A 23,498-nucleotide genomic window follows, 5' to 3' on the forward strand; every position below is an offset into this window, starting at 1 on the left:
CAAGTCGCCAATCGAGAAGCGATTCTTCTTAGTGTTGTAGCTCCCTTCAGTGGCTGATAAGTGTTTTTTGGCTTTGTAAAAAAAAAATCTCACGAGATAGAATAAACAGATCCACTTTATTAAGCAATCAGTAAAAAAACGAAACTGAAACATAACAGCAAAAGTGAAAATGGTAAACTGCTATCTGGCGACTTGTGACGTCATTGTCCAAAGCCGACGGGTTGTATCCCCTGCTGCACTAGACCCCCAAATTCTCGAAATGTTCATTCTACAGGATTTCTTGCCGTGTGAAATCTTGAAATTAAAATATGTTTAACATTCTGTTCTTCAATAAAAGTCTTCCATTTTAAACTGGTAAAATATGCTGCATTATCCGTGATCATAACTTCAGGTTTTCCTATTCTCACAAAATAATCTGTTAATAGGCGTCTGGTAATAGCAGTGGTAGAAACTGAACGTGAAGCATATAATTTTAAATACTTTGTGAAAACATCTAACACAGCAAGGATGTATTTCATTCCTCCACGTGCTTGTGGATAGGGTCCTGCAATATCTAAAGAAATTAGCTGTAATTGCCTCTTAGGTATGATTGGGTGCAATTCATTCATGCTTGTGCGATTCTTGGCTTTCTGACATATGATGCATTTCCTAATATTACTCAATACTCTTCGCCTTAAATTTGGAAAATAGCAATATTGTATAATCTTATCTGTACATTTGGTTACACCATAGTGTCCCCAAGTTCTGTGTGTAAATAAAATAAAATCTTAAACATGAGCTTCAGGTAAGAAACACACCAATGCTGGTTTTGTCGGTGAAATAATACTTCTTTGTGAAATGTGTAATATTTTTCAAGATGTGGGTCTGTTCCCGTACGTAATTTATTCTTTATCTGGATCCACCTGGGATCATTGTCCTGCAATATAGCTAACTTCCTGCACATGTTTTTGTAGTAAGGTGCAAATGTACCGTCGTACATGAGTAAAATTTTGAAATCTGATGTTTGTTCTGTCACATCTGAAAATTCTTGTAGGCCTTGTGGCAAACGAGATACAGCATCGGCTATAATGTTGGATTCTCCTTTTATGTATATAATATCAAAATCATATTCTTGTAGTGATGCACACCAGCGTGCAAGACGTGAATGTAATAACTTGCATGATAGCAGGAAAGAAAGAGCTTGATGATCAGTATAAAGCTTAGTACGTTTTCCCCGTAGAAAGTACCGAAACTTGCGAAATGCCCATACTATGGCAAGTGTTTCGCGCTCGGTCACTGAATATGACTTTTCGCATTCAGTGAGCGTGCGGCTAGCAAAACTGATAGGTTTGATGACTTTGTTCATTTTCTACATGAATTTGGAATAAAAATGCTCCGAGCCCATAGGAACTTGCATCTGTTACTAGGCAAAAGTCTGATGATGTCATGTCAGGATGACATAACAACGGTGCATTTACTAAAGCATTCTTAATCGCTTCAAAATCTGTCTGACAGAACTCTGTCCATTTCCAAATATTATTTCTTTTGAGTAAAGATAGAAGATGTGGACTATTAAGAAGGTGGTAGGGTACAAATTTCCTGAAGAATGAAGATAGGCCAAGTACGGCTTTGAGTTGTTTACAATTCTGTGGGGATGGAAAATTCTTAATTGCATCAATTTTTCTTGAATCTGGATAAATGCCTTCAGTTGATTTGATGTGACCAAGAAATTTGATTTCTCTCCTCCCTAATTTTGTTTTTGATAAATTGATAGTGACACCTGTGTCAGAAAATTTAGTCAGAAGTTGCTTCAAAAGATGAACATGTTCTTCCCAAGTAGTGGTGGCAATGACAATGTCATCAGCATAAACTGTGATTTGCGATAACAATTGTGGTCCAAGAACAGCATCTAAGGCTTCAATAAATACTCCAACACTCGCTTGTAGACCAAAGGGTAGAACACAGAATTGATAACTACGTCCCTCACATAGAAATGCAGTATATTTATGGCTGTTTTTATGGAGGTTCACCTGCCAAAACGATGAGCGGAGGTCGATATTGGTTAAATATTGTACATTATGAAATTTTAAAAGTTGTTCTTCCAAATTTATAGGTCGTGTGTTGATTGGGATTATAACTTTGTTAATTTCTCGTGCGTCCAGCACTAACCTTACACTACCATCCTCTTTATTAACTGCTAGTATCGGACTGCAATACGGTGAATGTGACCTTTCAATGATACCCCAAGCTTGCATTCTTTCAATCTCTTTCAAAACTGCGGGTTTCTTTGACCAAGGAATATTATAATATGTTCTACAGTATGTTTTGTGTGGTTTAACATCCATCTCATAAGTATAGCCTCTAATAATTCCAGGTTTCTCCACTACCTCAGCAAATTGCTGCAAAACTTCAAGTAATTCAAGTTGTTCCTTCGTCAGATATTCAGATTCTGTGCGTTTCTCATATAAGTCATTAGGTTTAATTCCCTGAGATACAGCTTCATTAAAAGTTAAATCACATATGTTTGTTGCTGGTGGATACACAAAATGTAACTGTTCAAACTTACCTTGTTTACTGTTTAAGTTTTTACCCTGTGTTAACTCTATTGTCAGTTGTTGTTGGTTTACGGTTAAATGACATTTCCCTTTTCCTAAATCTATGATTGCTTGATATTCATTCAAAAAGTCAATTCCTAATATGCAATGCATAACTAATTTGTCTACTACCAGAAAACTGTAATTGAGTGGTATATTTGAAAATGTGAGGTTAATTAGAGCTTGAAATTGCACGTTCTTTGATTTGTTACCGGTGGCACTTATAATGTGACAATTCTGTACTGGGAATGTTTGTATGTTCATTATTTGTTTGAGTTCATTACATAAAGACATTGAAATGACACTTGCTGCTGCTCCTGTATCTAACATTACTTCCACTTCATAACTACCAATCATAACTCGTGTTATAGCCTGAATAATCTTCTTTGTTTTACTGGTACTATTAAAATCTACATCCTGATATAATTCTTTTTCTATTTTCTTACTGTCATCATATCGGAGAAAACAAATCGTCGGTTCCGTTGCACTCTGCTCCCTCTCGACCATAACTCGAGCGCTTAGCTGTTGCTGCGGGTTGGGTTCATTGCCCAACTCAATAATATTTACATTTCTGTCGCGTGTCACCCAAGTATCAGCTGTTTGGTTGTTGACATTACCTCGCGTCTCATTGGGAGTTCCGTTAGGTAGGAATTGAGGGTTGCTGTATTGCATGTGTCGTGGCGGTGGTCCATTGTGATTTCCCCATACATTATTTCGCCCATGACTGTTACTGGTATTGTCATTACTGTTATTCCTGCAATACATGTTTGGATGTTGTTGTATGTTGTTTCTCCGAAAATATCCTGGATGGTACCAGTTATCCTCTCTTCTTTGATCTCTACGATTTCGGTTCCTTCTTCTGTTGTTATTTTGAATATAACTGTTATTGTTCTGATTGTAATTACTGTTTGGATAACCATTATAGTAATAATTACCGTTTCCTTGCCAATGCTGCGAGTTGTTTCTCCTAATATTGAATGGATTTGTCCCAGTGTAGTGCGAATTGTTTTGTTGTGGTGTCGGAGGCAGATTCCAATAGCCTCTGTCATTTCTGTTGTGCATACGCGAATTGCTTGGATGGATCGGATACAATTGTTTGAAATTCCTGATCTCATCTCTGTAAACAACATCTATCTCATCAACATAACTGAAAAAATTCTTTATGTTGTCCTCGGACACTCCTTTTAATTTATCACGATAAGGAAATAGTAAGTGGCTTTTAAGTGTTCTATTTACGTCTGGTAAATCTGCTGGTTTTGTCCAATATAATGTTTTGTCTAGGTAGCGTTCAAAGTATCGATGTAAAGTCTCTTTCTTCGGGTTGTAAATTTCTGGATTGTATACTTCTCGTTTTAAACTTTGCTGTTCTGTGATCGACCAGAATTTCCCAAGAAATGCTTGTTCAAACTGTTCAAATGTTAAACATTGTCTTTTCATTGCTGCTCCCCATTTAGCTGCTCTTCCACCTAACAAATTTGTAACATGTCGAATTTTATCAGCTTCTAACCAATGTCTCGGGAAAATACCGTCAAAAGAGCGGATGAAAACAATCGGATGCACTTTGTCTTTCTCATCACATGAAAATGTCTGAAAGTATCCATGTCGTACTAATGTTTCATCAGCTACTCCCGATGGTATTATGGGTCCTGCATTTTGTGTCAAACTGTGCACAGTATGTGGTGATGTCTGATAGTAATTTTGATCTTGTGGTAACATTGAAAATGGTTCATTGGGATTTGTATCTCGCATTGGTAATTCTATTTTCGGCTGTGTGCTGGGTCTAGCATTATTCAGATTATCATTTGTGTTTTGGTTGCCTGTTATGGGTTTTGGTATCACTGACAAACTTGGTATTACATTTTCTTTAAGTTTACGTACCTCTTTCTGAATATTATCTGTATCTCCCTTTACTTGTTCCTTTGTCTTATCTAAAATGATCTGTGTCATTGTCTCAAACTTCTCATCTAAATAATCATCACATAATGTGCATTCATGTACAAGTTTATCTGCTAGAGTTGTGTCATTCTTTAAAGTTGCTATATCTGCTCGTCTTCAAGTTTTTCTAACTTTTCCTGTAAGGATTTCTGCTCCAATGTTACATAATTTAATCTGTCTGTAAGGTCTGAAATCGTCAGGTTTAAGTGTTCTTGATTTGTTTTTACGGAATTGTGTGACTGTCGTAATTCGTCAACTTGGGTACTGGTTTTCTGTTGTTCAAAAACTACTGTTAACAATTTCTCATTACATCGTCGTAAGTCAGTTTTTGTCTCGTCACTGAATTCCACAAATACCTTTTCTTGTCTCGTAACCTTGTCTGATAAGTCAGTAAATTTCCTTCCAAGACTACTGGTGGTTTCTGTCAAGTCAGCAATTTGTCTCGATTGTTTTTCAAAATTTTGTTTTATGTCCCGTGTCTGTTCATCGAATTTAGTGTCAAATTTTCCAATGTCACATTTTAAATTGTCATTTTTCTCGTCCAAAGCGTCAAATCTTTTGTCTAAAGTATCAAATTTTCTGTTTTGGTCACTAAGTAACTTTAGGATCTGGTTGAGCATGTCAGAGTCCCGTGTCTTAGTTTCGTCATGTTTTCGTGTCTGATTGATGTCTGGTTCTGAAGTTGACGTTGTCAATGTCGCGTTTTGTCGTGTAGTACTCACTCTCCATTCGCCTGTATATCTGTTTAAATATAGGGGTTGTTGTGTTAGTCGAGCCGGTAAAATTATGTCTTGAACATCCTCACAATTAAGTTCAGTATTCATTTGACTGTTGGACATGTTTTGCAATGTGTCACTTTCACTAAGCTCGTCCACGGAAACAATTTCTACGCGTCTAGCGTCCATCTTGCGATTTTCGTAATTAATTGCAAATAAAATTTTCCAACGGCAAAAAAAAAATTTAAAATATATGTTGAAATCTGAAATCTCTCTTATGGAAATGGATATTTCTGTATGATTTTTAATTAGAAATTGAATTATTAAACTGGTACTGAAATTTCCATCTCACAAATAAATGACTGTGAATATGCTCTTCACTTATCATTTGCAATAATAGTAAATCAATTTTAACTACAATTTGGAAAAATAATTTCGAAATAAATGGATCAGAATAAAGGAAGTACAGATGGCTGCTTGAAACTGGAAATAATGTAAATTTCTGTACTCACCAATTCCCCCCCCCCCCCTTCAGTCTTATGTTGCAAATGTAGCATCAGATATACAGTTTTCAATCCAAAATTTTTCTCTCGCGTCCTTGCAAATTATTTTATGGAACGTTATCCTTTTCCTTTTTTTTTTAACAAATTAATTTCCTCAGCATGAAAATGAAAATTAACACGAATTAATAACAGGGCAAACAATATTGTTGTAAATTTCATGCACGTAACATTACAATTGAAATGAATGAGAATTAGTCTAAATTCACTTTCTGATGATGCTATTAAGTGATTAAAATTAGATAAAATGTCCAAAATTTATAATAAATGCACTTGTATCAAATCCGGAGATTGTAAGTCCTGTCACCAGGACACCATTTGTAGTGTTTCCTTTCCTCGGGGTTCTGCCGTGAAAATATAAAATAGAAAATCTGATTGGGTTTTGAATTTTGGTGGAATAAGTTATGGATAAGGCGGACTTCATATTACTGATTGAGATCATGCTGTAATTTGACCGTGCATGGCAGACTGGGTCGGCAACACTACAAAAAGCGACTGAATGGAAATAGCATCAGAAACTAATTGAAATTTACCTTATAATCTTGTTAGAAACACAGTACTAATTACAATATAGTCTTCATGGCTGTCCTAATTTCTCTTGTAGGACGACCTGTCTTTCACTTTTTTCAGTCTGTTGTAAACTTCTTCAAGTTGTCACTGTCATGATCAATTTACAAATTTGGCGATAACCACCTCGAATCACTATTGAAACAACCTCGCTTTGTAATATAATTTTAATTTCCACCCAAAAGCACATTCAACACAGCGCCGAAAAATACACGTCTTTCGTATGAAGATGAGAGATAGAGTAATCAATTAGTTGTTAAAAAACAAACACCTACGCAAAAGTAAAAAAAAAAAAAAAAAGGAACAAAATTATTTATAAAAATCGGTCGCTGGCGCAGTGCTCTTCTGCATGTGCGATCGTGAATTATATCTTTGTATTGGCGGAGGCACGGTAGTCAAAGTACCATTACAGTAGCTCAGATGGTAGAGCACTTGCCCGCGAAAGGCAAAGGTCCCGAGTTCGAGTCTTGGTCTGGCACACAGTTTTAATGTGCCAGGAAGTTTCAAAATGGGTGCTCTTTTCTCTTGTAGTGAGGTTGAACTAAAAGAGGAAATAATTCAGTTTCAAAATAACATTTCCTTAAAGTCTGAATACAATGAAGATAACTTTTGGAATTTAGTATATGTAAAAACCTATCCTAACACTGTAAAGGTGTGCAGTGGCCCAGTGTAATGTTAAGCTCCCTCTATACAGCTTAAGCGTTTTTGTGGACTTACTTGTTGAAGAATGCTGGTTCTGCTTTTTGCAGCGCCGATGTCCTCTTCTAGCACCGGACACTTCTCCGAAGATTTCACTGCTAGGAAGGGGAAATTTTCACTCTCTCTTTCTCTTCTTATTTAAAAATACGCTACTCATGGAATATCATTCAATGTACCAGAACATATTTATTTCCACTTTGTACAAAAAAACAACTAAACTTTATGACGTAAGCTCCCACATTACCGGGCACCCAAGATCAATTAATTACACATTTTTGAACACAATTAATACATAAGCTTTTACCGTGGCTGACTATCCACGTCCAGTCCACGTACTTTCAACAGCAGTTCAACGTCTACTAAAACAGTCACTATCTCGAGTCTCTCCATTTGTTTTTCAACAATACAAAGCAACATTACTCTTTGCAGTCGGCCACGGAGCTTCCGGGCCGTATCTGTTTCTCCCTTCCGGTTTCCCCTGCACAAACAATAAATGGGTGAAGTATCCCGTGCTCATCCTTAGGCCCTGCTTTAAAATAACACGTGTTCAAAACGGCTGGAACACAAGTGTCTCCAGACTTTTGTAAAATTCTGGGGGCACTACACGTGCCATCATATGTTTTACCATCTTTTGGATGAACGTATCTATGTGAGGTAGTGTTGTCAATAATGAGCTTGGTGAAATCTTAACTGTAAAAATAAATTGGCTGGTACTCATCTTCCAGACTGTGTAAGCAAACTATTCTAGGTATCCACATCTGTCAAAAGGCACAATATTAGGAAGAATTCCAGTAACAGCTGGTAAAATTGTTGTTTATTGAAATACATTCAGTTTCGTGGCCTAAAGCAGCATCGTCAGGTGCAACAGTGTTAAAATGTCTCTGGCGTACACATCGCTCCTAGTCAAAATTTACTGGCCAGTAAATATTGTCAAAACTATGGTAGATAAAAGGTAACAAAGACGTGCTCCATTAATTTAGGACAAACTGCTCCATCATTTGGGACAAATTGCTGTCTTGATTTGGCCACAAAATTAGTTATGTTTCAATAAACAACAACTTTACTTGCTGTTAGTGGAATTCTCCCCAACGTAAAGATTGTGTAAGGTCAGCTATGAGAAATTATTCACTAGATCGTAATAAACTCGCCAATGATATGTAAGTCAAGTATTTGAATAAACTTTTTTCAGCATTTTGATGGTGTATATTTCAATTTTTTGACATGGTTAATATATTGAAAATTAAGTTAAGCAACTTTTGATGTAGAGAAAATTACCTTTTATGTATTTTGTGTGATTAAAATGATTAATTTTGGCTGCAGTGTTGTTTTGTGCTTAAGCCTTCATGAATTTTTACTCAGTAGATTTCTGTCTAAACAGACTAAATTGCACGTAGAAGATCTTAAGCCCAGCAATGAAGAGCACCTCTGGTGTAGACTAACACCTGGTGCAGTGTGACTTTCTTCATTGGACATTATTAAGTAATCTTGAGAACATGATTTATCCTCCAGGTGTGGACTGGCCCAAGCAAGTTTCCAATTTTCCCTAACTACCAGAAAAGTAGATCTTGCTAAAATCTGTATATTTTCTTTCTCGTTTCTCAGGAAGAAATTCGAGAAATTACGTCGGAACCAGTTTGATCCTACTCGGCGGATTTTAGCCACTACGACTGCCAACGTGTTGGCATCACCCAGTGAAATAAATATTATTCGGCCCAGTTTCAGTACTACTTTTCTTCCAGCACACTATCAGAATCCAGCACTGCAATTAAAAAAAATGACAATCTTCTTTCAATGTCGGAACATAGGCTCCTTCCCTCGCTCTGTGCAGTCCGATCAGTGTTTGCACATCAGTGTGATTTCTGCTCGGCATCTGGAGTGTGAGGACACGTCTGTATCTCATTTGTGGCCACGACCGTGGAGGTCGAGCATAGCAAAATTACAAGGGCGATCAAAAAGATTCCGTTCAAAAGCCATACAGTCCAGAACGGATACGCCAATGGGGCAAAATCACTGCGAGCATCGAGGCAATCGTCCCACCGATGCACTAGGTCGGAGGCACCCTTTTGGTATGACACCATGTCCTGCTGTGTGAAGAAGTCCGTAGCTGCTGCACACCCTCGTCGGACAGGAACAGTCGACACTTCGAGGCCTTTTTAAGGGACAGAAGATGTGACAATGGCACAGGGAGAGATCGGGACTATAAGATGAGTGCTCGAGTGTCTCCCACTCGAGTTGGCATAACTTCTGCGTGACGACATTCCCGATACAGGGACGTACATTAGCGTGAAGCAGCAGCACCTGTCATCACACTTTTCCCAGAAGTTTTGCCTTAATTTCACACACATTCTCCATTCTACAACAGATGTCATCCGGTGTGTGTCCTTTGGCAGCCGAGGAAATAATAACAGCACGTCAGTCCTGTTTGGACGCATTTGGTAATAATGACACCACAGTTCACGTTTCCGCATTTACCGGACGTGTGTCGAGAAAGACAGTGCCGCACTAATCCCTTACCTGTGAGTCAGTGCTCGTATAACCACAATGGAGTCCCACTGTGTTGCAGCAACAGCCTCGAATGGAATATTTTAGATTGCCTCTTATATTAATTGAAATGTAGTTCTGGATCATTTCTGGTCACGTCGGCAATTGTACGAGCCAGTGAGAGCACTGCTTTTCCGTGTCCATTTCTTTCCTTGGCGGATAAGTGTGTTTCCTCAGCAGATATGAAACCTACAGAATTGGCTATCTTCCACACGTCTCTGTGTGGTGATTTCAACTGACCACCCAGGTAACATATTTAAACTAATTTATCTGGAAATAAATAGTCTTTAATGCCTACATGGAGCTCGCATGGCCACGGTCGAGTGTGATACACTAATTGAAAACGAGTAACGAGACACAAAACTAGTGCACGTCACAATCATTGCATGTGACATCCATTACGAGACTTGTTTACTAGCGTGGATACCATTATAAAAACTTCCTGTTCAATCAGAAAGATTTACCTAACTTATCAAATTGCCAGGATCTCTGTTTTAGTGGAAATTTGTCACATTTTCACTCTTCGCAAAAAAAATTGACCGAAGAAAAATTTTCATTTTCGATTATGATCTCGTCTTGCCCTCTCGTCTTCCACTGGGTCATTATACCGTGTAATAATCAGATAAATCATCTTCCACCATCACTCTACAGTTTCGCTAGGCGATACAATACCCCGGCTGTAGTAGTCAGGAGTGAGAAAGGAAATCGTATGGAAAAAAGGCAATCTAGACACATTTTATGTCAGTTCAGTTTAATAATATCCTTCATGCTTAACAAAAACAAAATGTGACCTCAATGTAGCAGCATATACATAAATATATATAAAACTTGAAATAACAAACTTAAAAAAATGGAAAAAGAAATCTTATAGTTTTGATTCTCAAAAACTGTACCACATTTCATTATTAAGACGGCAAAAAATATATTGTTATAGTCTTTGGAAGAACAAAGTGTATTAAAGATACTAACAAAATTGCACTCCACATTGATATGTTTATAAGACTATCACAAAATGGCACTCCGAGCATACGGGAGAACTAGCTGCACAGTGACAGTCGTAGTGAGATTCATTTCATTTCTGGACTAATTAGAGGTTTCAGACTGTGGGCTCCAATGCAGTGCGCACCTGACAGCTCGGGAGAGATTCGGCAAGATTTCTACTTATGGTACTGTTGATCCTGTATAGAAACAGAAATCCTAAGAAATTGTCGCATTTTAATACCTCCTTCTCAGGCAAGACGTCCGCCACACAGGAGCTATATTTTTTTAAATCTTATCCAGTTTAGAAACATATAAAATCCTTTTCAAACGAAAAAAAATTCGGATCCGACACAGAGAGAATGTCGGCCGAATCATTTTCTGTGTTACTGTCCTGGCATACACATTAAATGATTTACAGGAACTGTAGAAACATATCTTTGGATGACCTGACAGTGATTTGAACTGTCACTCTGTCAAGTGCGAGTCTGTCGTCTTACCGCTACACCACTTTGATCGGTAGTTTTGTTTTCCAGTGCTCCCGCACAACGAGAAATGGAATTTACAGTTTTGTACAAAAATACGTTTACCCAACACCTGTATAACATAGATAGTCAATAAATTTACAGAACTTCCACCGCCACAAATTTATCATGGGACGACATCCAACGTTTCCAATAGAGGTGTCTCCGTAGTCGATTTGCTACCAAACATTTGCTGTATTCCTTCGGCCACTGTAAATGTGTGTGAACAATTGCATGACAATTTATGTTCAACAGATTGTGTCTCAATATGTGCTTGTGTAAACTTACATAATACTCAGGAAATGAAATTATAAATCCCCAAACTTGTCATGCTCTAAGAAAAGAGTGAATGCAGTAGTTGTTATAGAGAAAGAGATTTTTCAGCAGTGAACCCAGAACCTGACCTTTGTCGAGGTGAAAAAAATTGAGTATTATTATTATTATTATTATTGGGTAGTTTTACGTTTCCTCTACTCGGTAGTGGTTGCATTGCAAGTTGCCATTAATCTTTTAACTCTGCCGTGGAATTCAGAAGTGGTCAATTCCGGCCACTTCCTTCCTCACATTCCACACACAGAGGCTGCGGAAAAGGTCCGACCCGTCCACAACAAAAAATCAGTAGCAGTTAAGACAAGTAAAGCTGGCTCACACTTTCAGCTGCACCCACTCTTTGAACTATAGGCTTAATTTGAGGGAGAAATTTCTGAGAATGTACTTTTAGAGCTCAGCATTGTATGGCAGTGAGACAGTGGGAAAACTGAACAGAAGAGAACAGAAGTATTTGAGATGTGCTGTCACAGAAGAATGTTGAAAATTAGGTGGAATGTAAGGTAAAAATAAGGAGGTTCTCCTCAGAATTGGCGAGGAAAGGTATATATGGAAAACACTGAGAAGAAACAGAATGATAGGACATCTGTTAAGACGTCAGGGAATAACTTCCGTTGTACTAGAGGGAACTCCAGAGAGTAAAATCTGTAGAGGAAGACAGAGATTGGAATACATGCAGTAAAGAAATGAGGACATAGTTTGCCAGTGGTACTCTGATATGAAGAGGTTGGCACAGGAGAGGAATTTGTAGTGATAGAGAGAGAGAGAGAGAGAGAGAGAGAGAGAGAGAGAGAGAGAGAGAGAGAGAGAGAGGGAGGAGGAGAAGAAGAAGAAGAAGAAAAATTTGTGGTGAGGCTATTTAACTGTAACTGATGGTGACAAATGAAGATCAGACTGCTAAATTTGTGGAATGGAAACCAAAGAAGTGCTGGAGAGGATATTGTCTGCATGCTGTCAGATAGTCTCATGTACCTAAAAGTGGAAAAAGAAGATGAGTTTTAGCACACAATCTCACTGCATCTTGAAAGAAGAGGATTAAGTAGTGTGAGGATAGTGACTAACACAATGAACTATTTACAATTACTTTAATGAATTTTAGTGGTGCACATTTTGCTTTAGCGTGTGAACACAAAGGGTAGGTAGACATATGTGCTATCTGGTGTGAAAAATGCTACAGCTACAGACAGCAGACTGCATAGCGATTAAAACCACAGGAGCCACGGTTAACTGTAGAAAAGATGCCACTGACCGACAACCCAAAATTCTGTTAAACAAATATGAAACCTGAATGAGAAGAAGAATTTGTAGTGTAGTATTGTATTAAATAAATACAGAAAACATTTCTCTCAAAATACTGGGTCAATATTCTCAAGGGCACATGATAGAAAGTAAAGGTAAAATTTGTAAGCTCTACGTGTGTCAGTGAATAACTCCAGGTAAAAGTCTGGATCCACTACAGGTCTGCTTAAAAATGCTCAATCCGGTCGGGAACTGTGTTACAGAACTTCTGCAGAAACTGACTCCACAGACACTTTTGTATGCTCACATAGTTCTAATAGCAGAATCTCTACCAAAAATTGGAGAAAATATTAATGCTCAGTGGACGGGTCTGTAACGTAGAGGACTTACGAGTGAGTACGGCCAAAATGGAGTACATGTACTGCAACTTCTCGAGAACTGTCACTGAGTCTCAACTGCAGCTACATCTATACAGTGCCCTCATAACAGCGACAGGTAACTTTGGGTACCTCGGGTCGGTAATAACACCCACAGCTTCCACAGATAGAGACATCAAAAATGGTATAAACACCAGGCAGTCAAAATGGAGGTCATTAAAAGGAGTGGTCTTCGATGCAAAAATGCCAATCCGAGTCGAGGGAAATACGTAAAAATGATCGACAATACCATCACTGAGATGCGGTTCACATTGTCGGGCCATGCACAAATCGGACGAACAGAAGCTACGGGCTACAGGTAAGGGTGCTAGGACAGTATGGAGATATAGTATAAAACAGCATGTACGAAGTTCACTGAAGGCAGCAAACATAGCAAAAATTATAATTGCATAGGCTTCTGCAGCCAGTGTCGGTTGTGACGTAAAAGTTTTCCGAGTACGGTACCACGTCACAGTGTAAGAAACAGTACTGGGGAACCCGACATTTCGCCCACGGTTACAGTGGCCGTCTTTTCGACTGTAGTCCTAGATGGAGGCCACTGTAACCGTGGGCAAAATGTCGGGTTCCCCAGTACTGTTTCTTACACTGTGACGTGGTACCGTACTCGGAAAACTTTTACGTCAACGGTGGGAAAGCTTCGACAGGACTGCCTACACTAGAACGGTGTGTCGCGTACTATGACAAGACGGCACCTGTTAAAAAAGAAGGGAGTTTGCAGATACCTACAGAATAGGACGACCTGGTAATGACGAGAAATAGAACGACCTGGTATTGACGAGACTGCACCTCAAAATGATGTAAATACGTTCAGAGCGGTGTAACAGGACTGCAAAGGGAGTCGACCCCAAGAGACACGGAGAATAAGGCACAGAAAAACAGCACTTGAGAGCAAAGAGACACCAAAACTTTGTCGTAATGAATAAAACGTCATCTATAAGCAATGAAAGAAGCAGTAAAATAGATCACTGGAAGCAAGCAGAAACTTGCTCTTTTTAGAAATTTCACAAGTGTTATGCAAATGGCTGAACTTTACAGGATGCTGAGCCTCGTTACATCTATGAAACATTTAATGACACGATGTAAGCATCTGCAGTGCAGCACTACCTAAAATGTTTAAGTTCATGGGTTTACTTGGTTAAAAGGAAAGTTTTGGAAAGTGATGTTTATATTGAGACACAGGACATGGATAAGGGTTAAGTCATCTGGATAGGTGCAACACAATGGGACAGCCATAGTGTTATTTCTTCCTTTAGTACTCCTTGCCTGTTGCAGGAGAGAGAGAGAGAGAGAGAGAGAAGGGAGGGGGGGGGGGGGAGCAAAAACATCTTAAATCCTCCTAATATAATAAGAGGGAACCAGGACAGGGTTGAATGTACTAAAGAGAAAGGCTCTCTGTGAAACTAGATGCAACTAAAATATGACAACCAAAGGTACCTACTGCAGCAGAACAGCTGCCCACTAAATGAGAAGAGGTTTTCAGCCAGCAGCCTTTTGAGTAATTTTATTCTACTCTCCTGTTCCTTTCATCTGTGGCACAGGTAGCGCACAACTGTCCCCGGAGCCCACAAGTCACCTTTTCGCTTGCACACTGGATGCAGAATGACACGTTCCAGCCGTAATGATATATATTGAGGGTATAGAAGATATAACAACATTGGACTTGGACCTGTTAAAAGTTGACACAGAACTTCCAAACAAAAGCTGCACCTATTCTGTGATTATCTCACTACTTTGTCTTAAAAAACTCTCTCTCAAACACACACACACACATCCTCTGCACGTACTACACATTTAACAAAATGATACATGGAAGATCTGAGAGAGACTGGCAGGCAGCACATGGAAGATTAGAGAGTATTGCTCATTGCTTACACACACAGACATGTGAGCAGTGCCGGCTGTGTTATCTGGACTGTCCAGACAGGGAGACCTGGAGCGGCAGTGAGAACAGCTGCTCCCACGGCGGCCGCACCGCGTCCAGGAGGGCCGACACGACGGCCGCACTGCCCATCCGGAGCACCCAGCGGATTTCTCGTGCGGTGCCGGACGACTCGTCCAGGAAGACCGGTGTAACTGTCTCCCCGTCCACTTCCTGGTGTAACAGACGGCACAGATTTCGAACACATGTAGCTGCCAGTTAATAAATACACCCAGATATACGAACAGTATATCCGTCGTGCAGTTTTAAGGCTTTTCTGTTATGCTACACTTTGCTGAGACTCTCAGGTTTTCCGTCAGGTACAGCAGTGTAGTGGTTAATAAAAAAGAAAAAAAGAAGAAAAGAAAAGGTTGAAAATGTGGGAAGAAATGGTGAATAAAAAGGGGTTTTTAAAATCGTTAATGACCGTGAAAAAGGGAAAGAATTAAATGCAAATCGGACTTCGAATTACAGAAAATCTATTGGACTTCGTGATTTGGAAAAGCTATTGGTGGGGTGGTCCTTGTGACGTTTCTGAGCAAAAGTCAAACCAATTTCCACTACAAAAATTATTTGAAAGAGAACAGAGAATAACAAAATGTGATTAACAGGGGAAATGGCGTAGGTAAGAGTACATTCATTACCATGTTAATATGTCTTCTCTCGAGCGGCGTCCAGGTCTTCTTCTCCACCAATCTCCTGCTTCATTTCTGCATGAAAAAGTCGTAGCTGCTCCAAAATCTTGCAGTAAATTTCATCGTACAGGAATTACTAATGTCTACGAACGAATACCATCTTGATATTGAATGCAATGTATTTTACGGCTGCTTCCAGCCTCCAAATTTCATACAATCTTCCACAATACTATATGTCTGCACATCAATAAGTTTTTACGTCTTAATCAGACCGAGACTAACGAATAAGTTTTTACGTCTGAATGGTACCACGACTAGCGAATAAGTTAAATTAAGCTTTCGCTCTCAAGAAAACAAAAAGACTTACAATTTTTGTACCTTCATTTTCTTATAAATATTTTCTTTGCCGTCGAGCGTTCATACAGCTATGACGGTATAATTTATATCTGAGGGAATGAGTGTAGCACGGCAAAATTCAAAGTCCCACTACAGCAGTGCTCAAAAGTATTCTGCAGTTGCAGTGTTATGTTGTCAGTACTGTTTGCATTCAGCTAGAACATAGCATTGCAAGTACCGTGTCACTCTGTTGAGAGCTCTGTGTCACTGTGATTACGTATCTAGTAAATAAGAGAGGTTGTACGATGACAACATAAGTACGTAGTCCTTTATCTCAAAACTATTTTGTAATTTGGTTTAGTGGAATGGTGTAGCCAAGTTACTGTCAGTTAGACATTCGGACAGTGTTTTTTCATTTGTAGAAACAACTAGATTCGTGGCAAAAAAAAAAAAAAGAATACTCAGTTTGTGTAAGACGAGATGTTTTACATGTTTCCATGAAATGAGTCACAGTCTAGTGCTGCTAGATAGTTTGGCATATCACGATGGCTAATAAATGTGTGTAGTTGGTGGCAAAACAGGAAGAACAGTAGCCAATAAGCAGAGGCCAAGCTGTCCTCAAAAACGACAAGATGAGAAGCCAGAGTGATTTGTAAGCAGTCAGCTCCTGACCGAGGAAAATTGGTTTGACAAATCAGGCACTATACGGAGCAGCACCCTGGATTTAACCTATGTGTGTCTACTGCAAAACATCACCTAGTAGATTGTACACGAGCACCAAATAAACCACTCATAAATTCAAAAAACGGGAAGGTGAGAACAGAGTTTGCAAAGAAACATCAAACTCTGAATGCTACAGATCAGTCTAACATGTTATGCAGTGAGTAAAATAAATTTAATGTATTTTCTTCTGATGGTGTGCAATATATACGTCTACAAAAAACCAAAGGCACAACAGCAGGTAGCAGGTACCGACCACAAAGCACGGTGGCGGTAGCATCACGGAGTGGGGAAGTTTTTCTACATGAGGGGTCAATCCTCTGATTGAAACAGAAGGTGAAATTGATTGTTTCCTGTACAGTGACATTTTAGAAACGAATACGGTTCTGGATGGGAGAAAGAATATGCCATGTAATTGGATATTACAGCATGATTAATGTTCAAAATACAGGGTGATTCAAAAAGAATACCACAACTTTAGGAATTTAAAACTCTGCAACGACAAAAGGCAGAGCTAAGCACTATCTGTCGGCAAATTAAGGGAGCTATAAAGTTTCATTTAGTTGTACATTTGTTCGCTTGAGGCGCTGTTGACTAGGCGTCAGCGTCAGTTGATGCTAAGATGGCGACCGCTCAACAGAAAGCTTTTTGTCTTATTGAGTACGGCAGAAGTGAATCGATGACAGTTGTTCAGCTTGCATTTCGAACGAAATATGGTGTTAAACCTCCTGATAGATGGTGTATTAAACGTTGGTATAAACAGTTTACAGAGAATGGGTGTTTGTGCAAAGGGAAAAGTTCTGGACGGCCGAGAACGAGTGATGAAAAACGCATCCAGCAAGCATTTGTTCGCAGCCCAGGAAAATCGACTCGCAGAGAGCTGCAAATTCCACAATCAACTGTATGGAGAGCCCTACGAAAAAGGTTAGTTATGAAATCTTATCGTCTGAAATTGTTTCAAGCACTGTCTGCAGCTGATAAGATTAAAAGAATCGATTTCTGTGATTTTATCCTTGCTCAAATGGAAACAGATGAATCTTTCGTTTCAAAGAGTGTGTTTAGTGATGAAGCATCTTTCCACACTAACGGGAAAGTCAACCGTCACAATGTCTGAGAATCCGCGGGAAACAACTCAGTATGAACGTGACTCGCCTACAACTCAGTATGAACGTCACTCGCCTAAGGTGAACGTTTTCTGTGCCATTTCAGCCAATAAAGTTTTTGGTCCCTTTTTCTTCGAAGGTGTTACTGTAACTGGACTACAGTATCTGGAGATGTTAGAGAATTGGCTGTTCCCTCAGCTCGAACAAGAAGCACAACAATTCATATTTCAGCAGGATGGAGCGCCACCACATTGGCACTTATCTGTCCGTAACTACCTGAACGTCAACTACCCGAGGCGATGGATCGGCCGCCAGGCAGCCCGTGACAGAGCACTTCATCACTGGCCTCCAAGAAGCCCTGATCTTACCCCCTGCGATTTTTTCTTAGTGTCTGGAGGGGGCCATACTGAACATCTCTGAACTTGTTTTTGAGTGAAAAAAAACCTTTTTAAATACTCTTTGTAATGATGTATAACAGAAGGTTATATTATGTTTCTTTCATTAAATACACATTTTTAAAGTTGTGGTATTCTTTTTGAATCACCCTGTACACCTCGAGGCATTTAATCCTCGAGGAGGCACGCCCGTGTGTAAAGTGCGCCGGACAAAAATAAAATGATTCTGCACGGTTACATTGTTGTTTCACAACTGCAAACTCGTACCTATTCCTTCACTATTGCTTCAGGTGAAACAGTGATAAATTATGTTCTCGTACATACAAGTGAGGAGCAGTAATATAAAATATATTACTGCAGGCGAGAAAAAATTTACAATCCGTGCAAAAAAATGACCCCGACTACAAACTAGCAACATAATCGTACATTGAGGCAGTTGTCTACGTGATAATTAGTGATCGAATAAGCGGCTGGTGGGGATCTGCTGCAACTGCACTGCTTAATGCTTCGAGTGGCTCATTCCTGTCTCTGTAACACTTATCTTAGGCAACAGAGTGTTATAATAAAAATTTATTTCATTATTGTTTAATAAAACAGTGGTTTAGCTCGTATTATGTAAGTTTATTTTTTTGACGTTTACATAAACTAAGACTAAACTGTGATTTTGAGCATCCACGTTTAGCTCGGAAACATAAAGACAGCTATTCTATACACGCGTGCAAAGTGCAACACGCGCCCACTCGTGTTACGGAAAACGGCGCGCCCGCTTGCGAGTTAAATGCGCTTGTCTGCTACTACACATTGCCTATATAAGAAGTGAATAGCAATGTATATTAATTCATACTGAACTCTGAAAATGTGGTTATTGTCCAAAAATAAATGAAAACGAAACCACAAGACATCCAATTCCACCCAGAACCTAATTAATACGGGCTGGACAACATATAAAGTTAATCGTCGGTAAAGCAGATGCCAGACTGAGATTCATTGGAAGAATCCTAAGGAAATGCAATCCGAAAACAAAGGAAGTAAGTTAATCGTCGGTAAAGCAGATGCCAGACTGAGATTCATTGGAAGAATCCTAAGGAAATGCAATCCGAAAACAAAGGAAGTAGGTTACAGTACGCTTGTTTGCCCACTGCTCGAATACCGTATTTACTCGAATCTAAGCCGCACTTTTTTTCCGGTTTTTGTAATCCAAAAAACCGCCTGCGGCTTAGAATCGAGTGCAAAGCAAGCGGGAGTTCTGAAAAATGTTGGTGGGTGCCGCCACAACTAACTTCTGCCGTCGAATATATGTAGCGCCACACAGGCATGCTTTGTAGGACAGGCGTCTAAAGCTAGCGAAATGAGGGATGCTCAACTACCGGACCTACCAATAGATGGCTCTACCAGCTGATTACTGTCGTCTGTATTGCCCGCCATATTCGAATTTGGCAAGAAGTTTCTCTCGGTCTGTACGGTGTATAAGGAATTAGGGACTATCGTAATGGTGATTTCTTGTTCCGCTTTCAATTGTACGAAGCGGTGGAGTAAGGAGAGTGACTTACCATTTCACAGGCAATAGGACTACCGATATAATACGATAACAATACAGACTTGGTGCGTTTGCTAATTCGATGTTTTTGAACAGGTTTCCTCTAAAGCACCCAGAGCTACTAAAGACGTGTATTACTTCCGTGAAGCGGAAAGATTTTAATCCTACGTCTTGCAGTTTTCTTTGCGGAAACCATTTCCGACAAGATGATTACGTAGTGAGCCCTGGAACGTGGAAGAAACGTCTCGAACCCGAAGCAGTGCCATCAGTTTTTGACTTTCCGACACATTTGATGCCACCAAATAAACAGCCACGACGACATGTTGTTAGGATTTTGAGTGACAACGATGATTCTCCATTTGAGATAGCTAATTAATTTCCTTGCTATGTGTGTGCTTTTTACTTTTGTGAATTTATTTCGTACGCTACATAGGTCTAAGCAATGTTGTAATACAGGTCCATATTTTTGTTTTTAGCGTTCTGTCGTGGAATCCGTGCTCGATTTGCCCATTGCAGACGCTACTGATTGCGTGGAGAATGTTGTCAATAAGAATTCTTCCGTGGAAAGCATGTCCCACTTATCCAATGCAGAAGCTGCGAATTGTGCCGAAAACGTTAGTATAAGGATGTTTTCACACCCCCATCGTTTTCTTATAATATTTTTTCATCAAGCCTTGAGTTATTTCAATCATATATAACGAAATTATTTCTTTATTTCTGAGTGCAGTTGGCTCTTCAGTAATTGATTGTGGTATACAGTCGAAAGTAGAAATGGAAGACAAGGCGACCGAAACTCGCATTTCTCTCTCTCTCTCTCTCTCTCTCTCTCTCTCTCTCTCTCTCTCTCTCTCTCAGACATTGTGCCCGAATTAAAACGTAAACTGAAGTGTGTCCGTGAAAAACTTCGAAGAAGAAAGTGTTTTCCATGAATGACATCATAAGTTCATTGAGGGGGGAAGGGGCATCTTCCTGAGAAGTTACATAACTTCCTCAATCATCACAAAGGAACACAAGTGGAATTAGTGTGCAATTTAGTGAACAACTCTCTCTCGTCAAAGGGTAATAGATACACAACAAATGCGAAAATGTTTGCGATGGCTGTGTACTTTTATTCACCAGCAGCATATGAATACTAGCAAAAATTAATGCCTCTGCCCCATACATCATTGATTTCCAAATGGGTGGCAAGTGTAGACTGTGAACCTGGCTTCTTAAAAGATGTTTTCAAGTACATTGATTTGAACCCAATTGTAAGGGACCAGTTAAGCGATTCATGTCTAATCGTAGACAGTATGGAAATTAGGAAGCAAGTAGTTTGGGACCAAGGAACTGAGCAGTACATAGGTTTTTTAGACTTTGGTAGGGAAGTGCCTCAGTCAAAAGAAGTAATAGAGGCATCTGAGGCTCTGGTTTTCATGCTTGTCTCTATTAAAGGCAAATTTAAATGCCAGATTGCATATTTCTTTATCAACAGTGTACAGGCAAATAATCAGGCCACACTGATAAAATCTGCTTTAGAGAGGCTGCATAGTTCTGGCATTATGGTTTGGTGTGTTACATGTGATGGCTGCAAGGTAAATATAAGCACTTTACGTTCACTTGGCTGTACTTTAAATTTTTCCAAGGGTGATTTAAAAAGCTACTTTCCTCATTCTGTGGAAAAATACAATGTATATTGTATCTTGGACACGTGTCATATGATTAAATTTGCCAGAAATGCTCTCGCAGAAGTATCTGCTATTGAGTCTCCAACTGGCATTATTAGATGGCATTTCATTGAGCAATTGAACAAGGTACAACAAGAAGAAGGTATGACATTTGCCAACAAACTATCAGGACAACATATAAGTAGTGTAAATAGAAAAATGGATGTTTCATTAGCTGCACAGACTTTGAGTTCTAACGTGGCAGATATTATATAGTTTTTGAGGAGGGTTGGTGATCGAAATTTTAAAGGAAGCGAAGCAACAGTAGAATTTTTGTATTATATTGATAGGATTTTTGATATTCTAAACTCCAGAAATCCATTAGGTAAAGGGTATAAGAGCCCCCTGAGACTTAACAACAAATCTTATATAGGCTTGGTATTTTCAGAGACACTGAAAATTATATCAAAAGCTTAAAATCATTGGTGTTCCATTGCTGCTCCATGCAAGAAATACTTTTGCTTTTGGGATAATTTTCAATATCCAATCAGTCAGGCACATAGCTCTGGCAATTATGCTTAGTGTTGAATCTCCTCTGAAGTATTTGCTAACTTATAAACTGTCGCAAAACCACATAGAGCTTTTTTTTTCCTGCATTCAGTCCAGAGGTGGTTGGAACAACAATGCAAATGCATACCAGTTCAAATGTGCCATGAGAAAGTTGCTCTTGGGTAACAATGTCACTGCAATGAATGGGAATTGCTCAAATTTTAATGTGTGTTGTTTGCAAGAAAGCATGTAGTTCAAAATGGTTCAAATGGCTCTGACAAGGGAACCTCCCCATCGCACGCCCCTCAGATTTAGTTATATGTTGGCACAGTGGATAGGCCTTGAAAAACTGAACACAGATCAATCGAGAAAACAGGAAGAAGTTGTGTGGAACTATGAAAAAAATTAGTAAAATATACAAACTGAGTAGTCCATGCGAAGATAGGCAACATCAAGGACAAATGTGAGCCAAGGTGCGCCGTGGTCCCGTGGTTAGCGAGAGTAGCTATGGAACGAGAGGTCCTAGGTTCAAGTCTTCCCTCGAGCGAAAACTTTAATTTTTTATTTTCAGTTTTTGAGAGTGATTATCACATCCACAAGAAAACCCAAAATGTGGCAAGGTAGAATCTTTTTACCCATTCGCTAAGTATACAAGTTAGGTGGGCCGACAACATATTCCTGTCATGTGACGCACATGCCGTCACCAGTGTCGTATAGAATATGTCAGATGTGTTTTCCTGTGGAGGAATCGGTTGACCTATGACCTTGCGATCAAATGTTTTCGGTTCCCATTGGAGAGGCACGTCCTTTCGTCTACTAATCGCACGGTTTTGTGGTGCGGTCGCAAAACACAGACACTAAACTTATTACAGTGAACAGAGACGTCAATGAACGAACGGACAGACCATAACTTTGCGAAAATAAAGAAAGTAAAATTTTCAGTTGAGGGAAGACTTGAACCAAGGACCTCTCGTTCCACAGCTACTCACGCTAACCAAGGTACCACGGCACTACTGTGCTCACATTCTCCTTGATGTTGCCTATCTTGCACATGGACTACTCAGTTTGTATATTTTACTAATTTTTTTCATAGTTCCACACAACTTCTTCCTGTTTTCTCGATTGATCTGTGTTCAGTTTTTCAAGGCCTATCCACTGTGCCAACTTATAACTAAATCTGAGGGGGGTGCAAAGGGGAGGTTCCCTTGTGAGCACTATGGGACTTAACATCTATGGTCATCAGTCCCCTAGAACTTAGAACTACTTAAACCTAACTAACCTAAGGACAACACCCAGTCATCACGAGGCAGAGAAAATCCCTGACCCCGCCGGGAATCGAACCCAGGAACCTGGGCGCGAGAAGCGAGAACGCTACCGCACGACCACGAGCTGCGTACAAAGCATGTAGTAGAAAGTGCTGCAGAAAATGAAGTAGAGAAGTGGTGTGCAATTCTTGTTGATAAGATTAAGTTCTCATTTTTCAAGCAAAACATATTGCAGGGTATGTGTCATTGTGCCTTTCAAGGCAGATCACATGCAAAGATTGTCCTCACATACTGAAGC

General features: G+C 39.4%; 1 protein-coding gene across 1 annotated transcript in view; it reads right to left on the reverse strand.

Annotated features, from left to right (window-relative positions):
• Nucleotides 1–13,685: 13,685 nt before the first annotated feature.
• LOC124552655 (serine/threonine-protein kinase 11-interacting protein) overlaps nucleotides 13,686–23,498 on the reverse strand; it is a 277,366-nt gene continuing 267,553 nt past the window's right edge. The window contains exon 21 of the mRNA XM_047126981.1: nucleotides 13,686–15,188. Within this exon, the coding sequence (XP_046982937.1) occupies nucleotides 15,000–15,188 (189 nt within the window). The 3' untranslated portion in view covers nucleotides 13,686–14,999. The remainder of the gene's footprint in view (nucleotides 15,189–23,498) is intronic.

Source organism: Schistocerca americana, chromosome 10 (genome assembly GCF_021461395.2).
Source record: "Schistocerca americana isolate TAMUIC-IGC-003095 chromosome 10, iqSchAmer2.1, whole genome shotgun sequence".
NCBI lineage: Eukaryota > Metazoa > Arthropoda > Insecta > Orthoptera > Acrididae > Schistocerca > Schistocerca americana.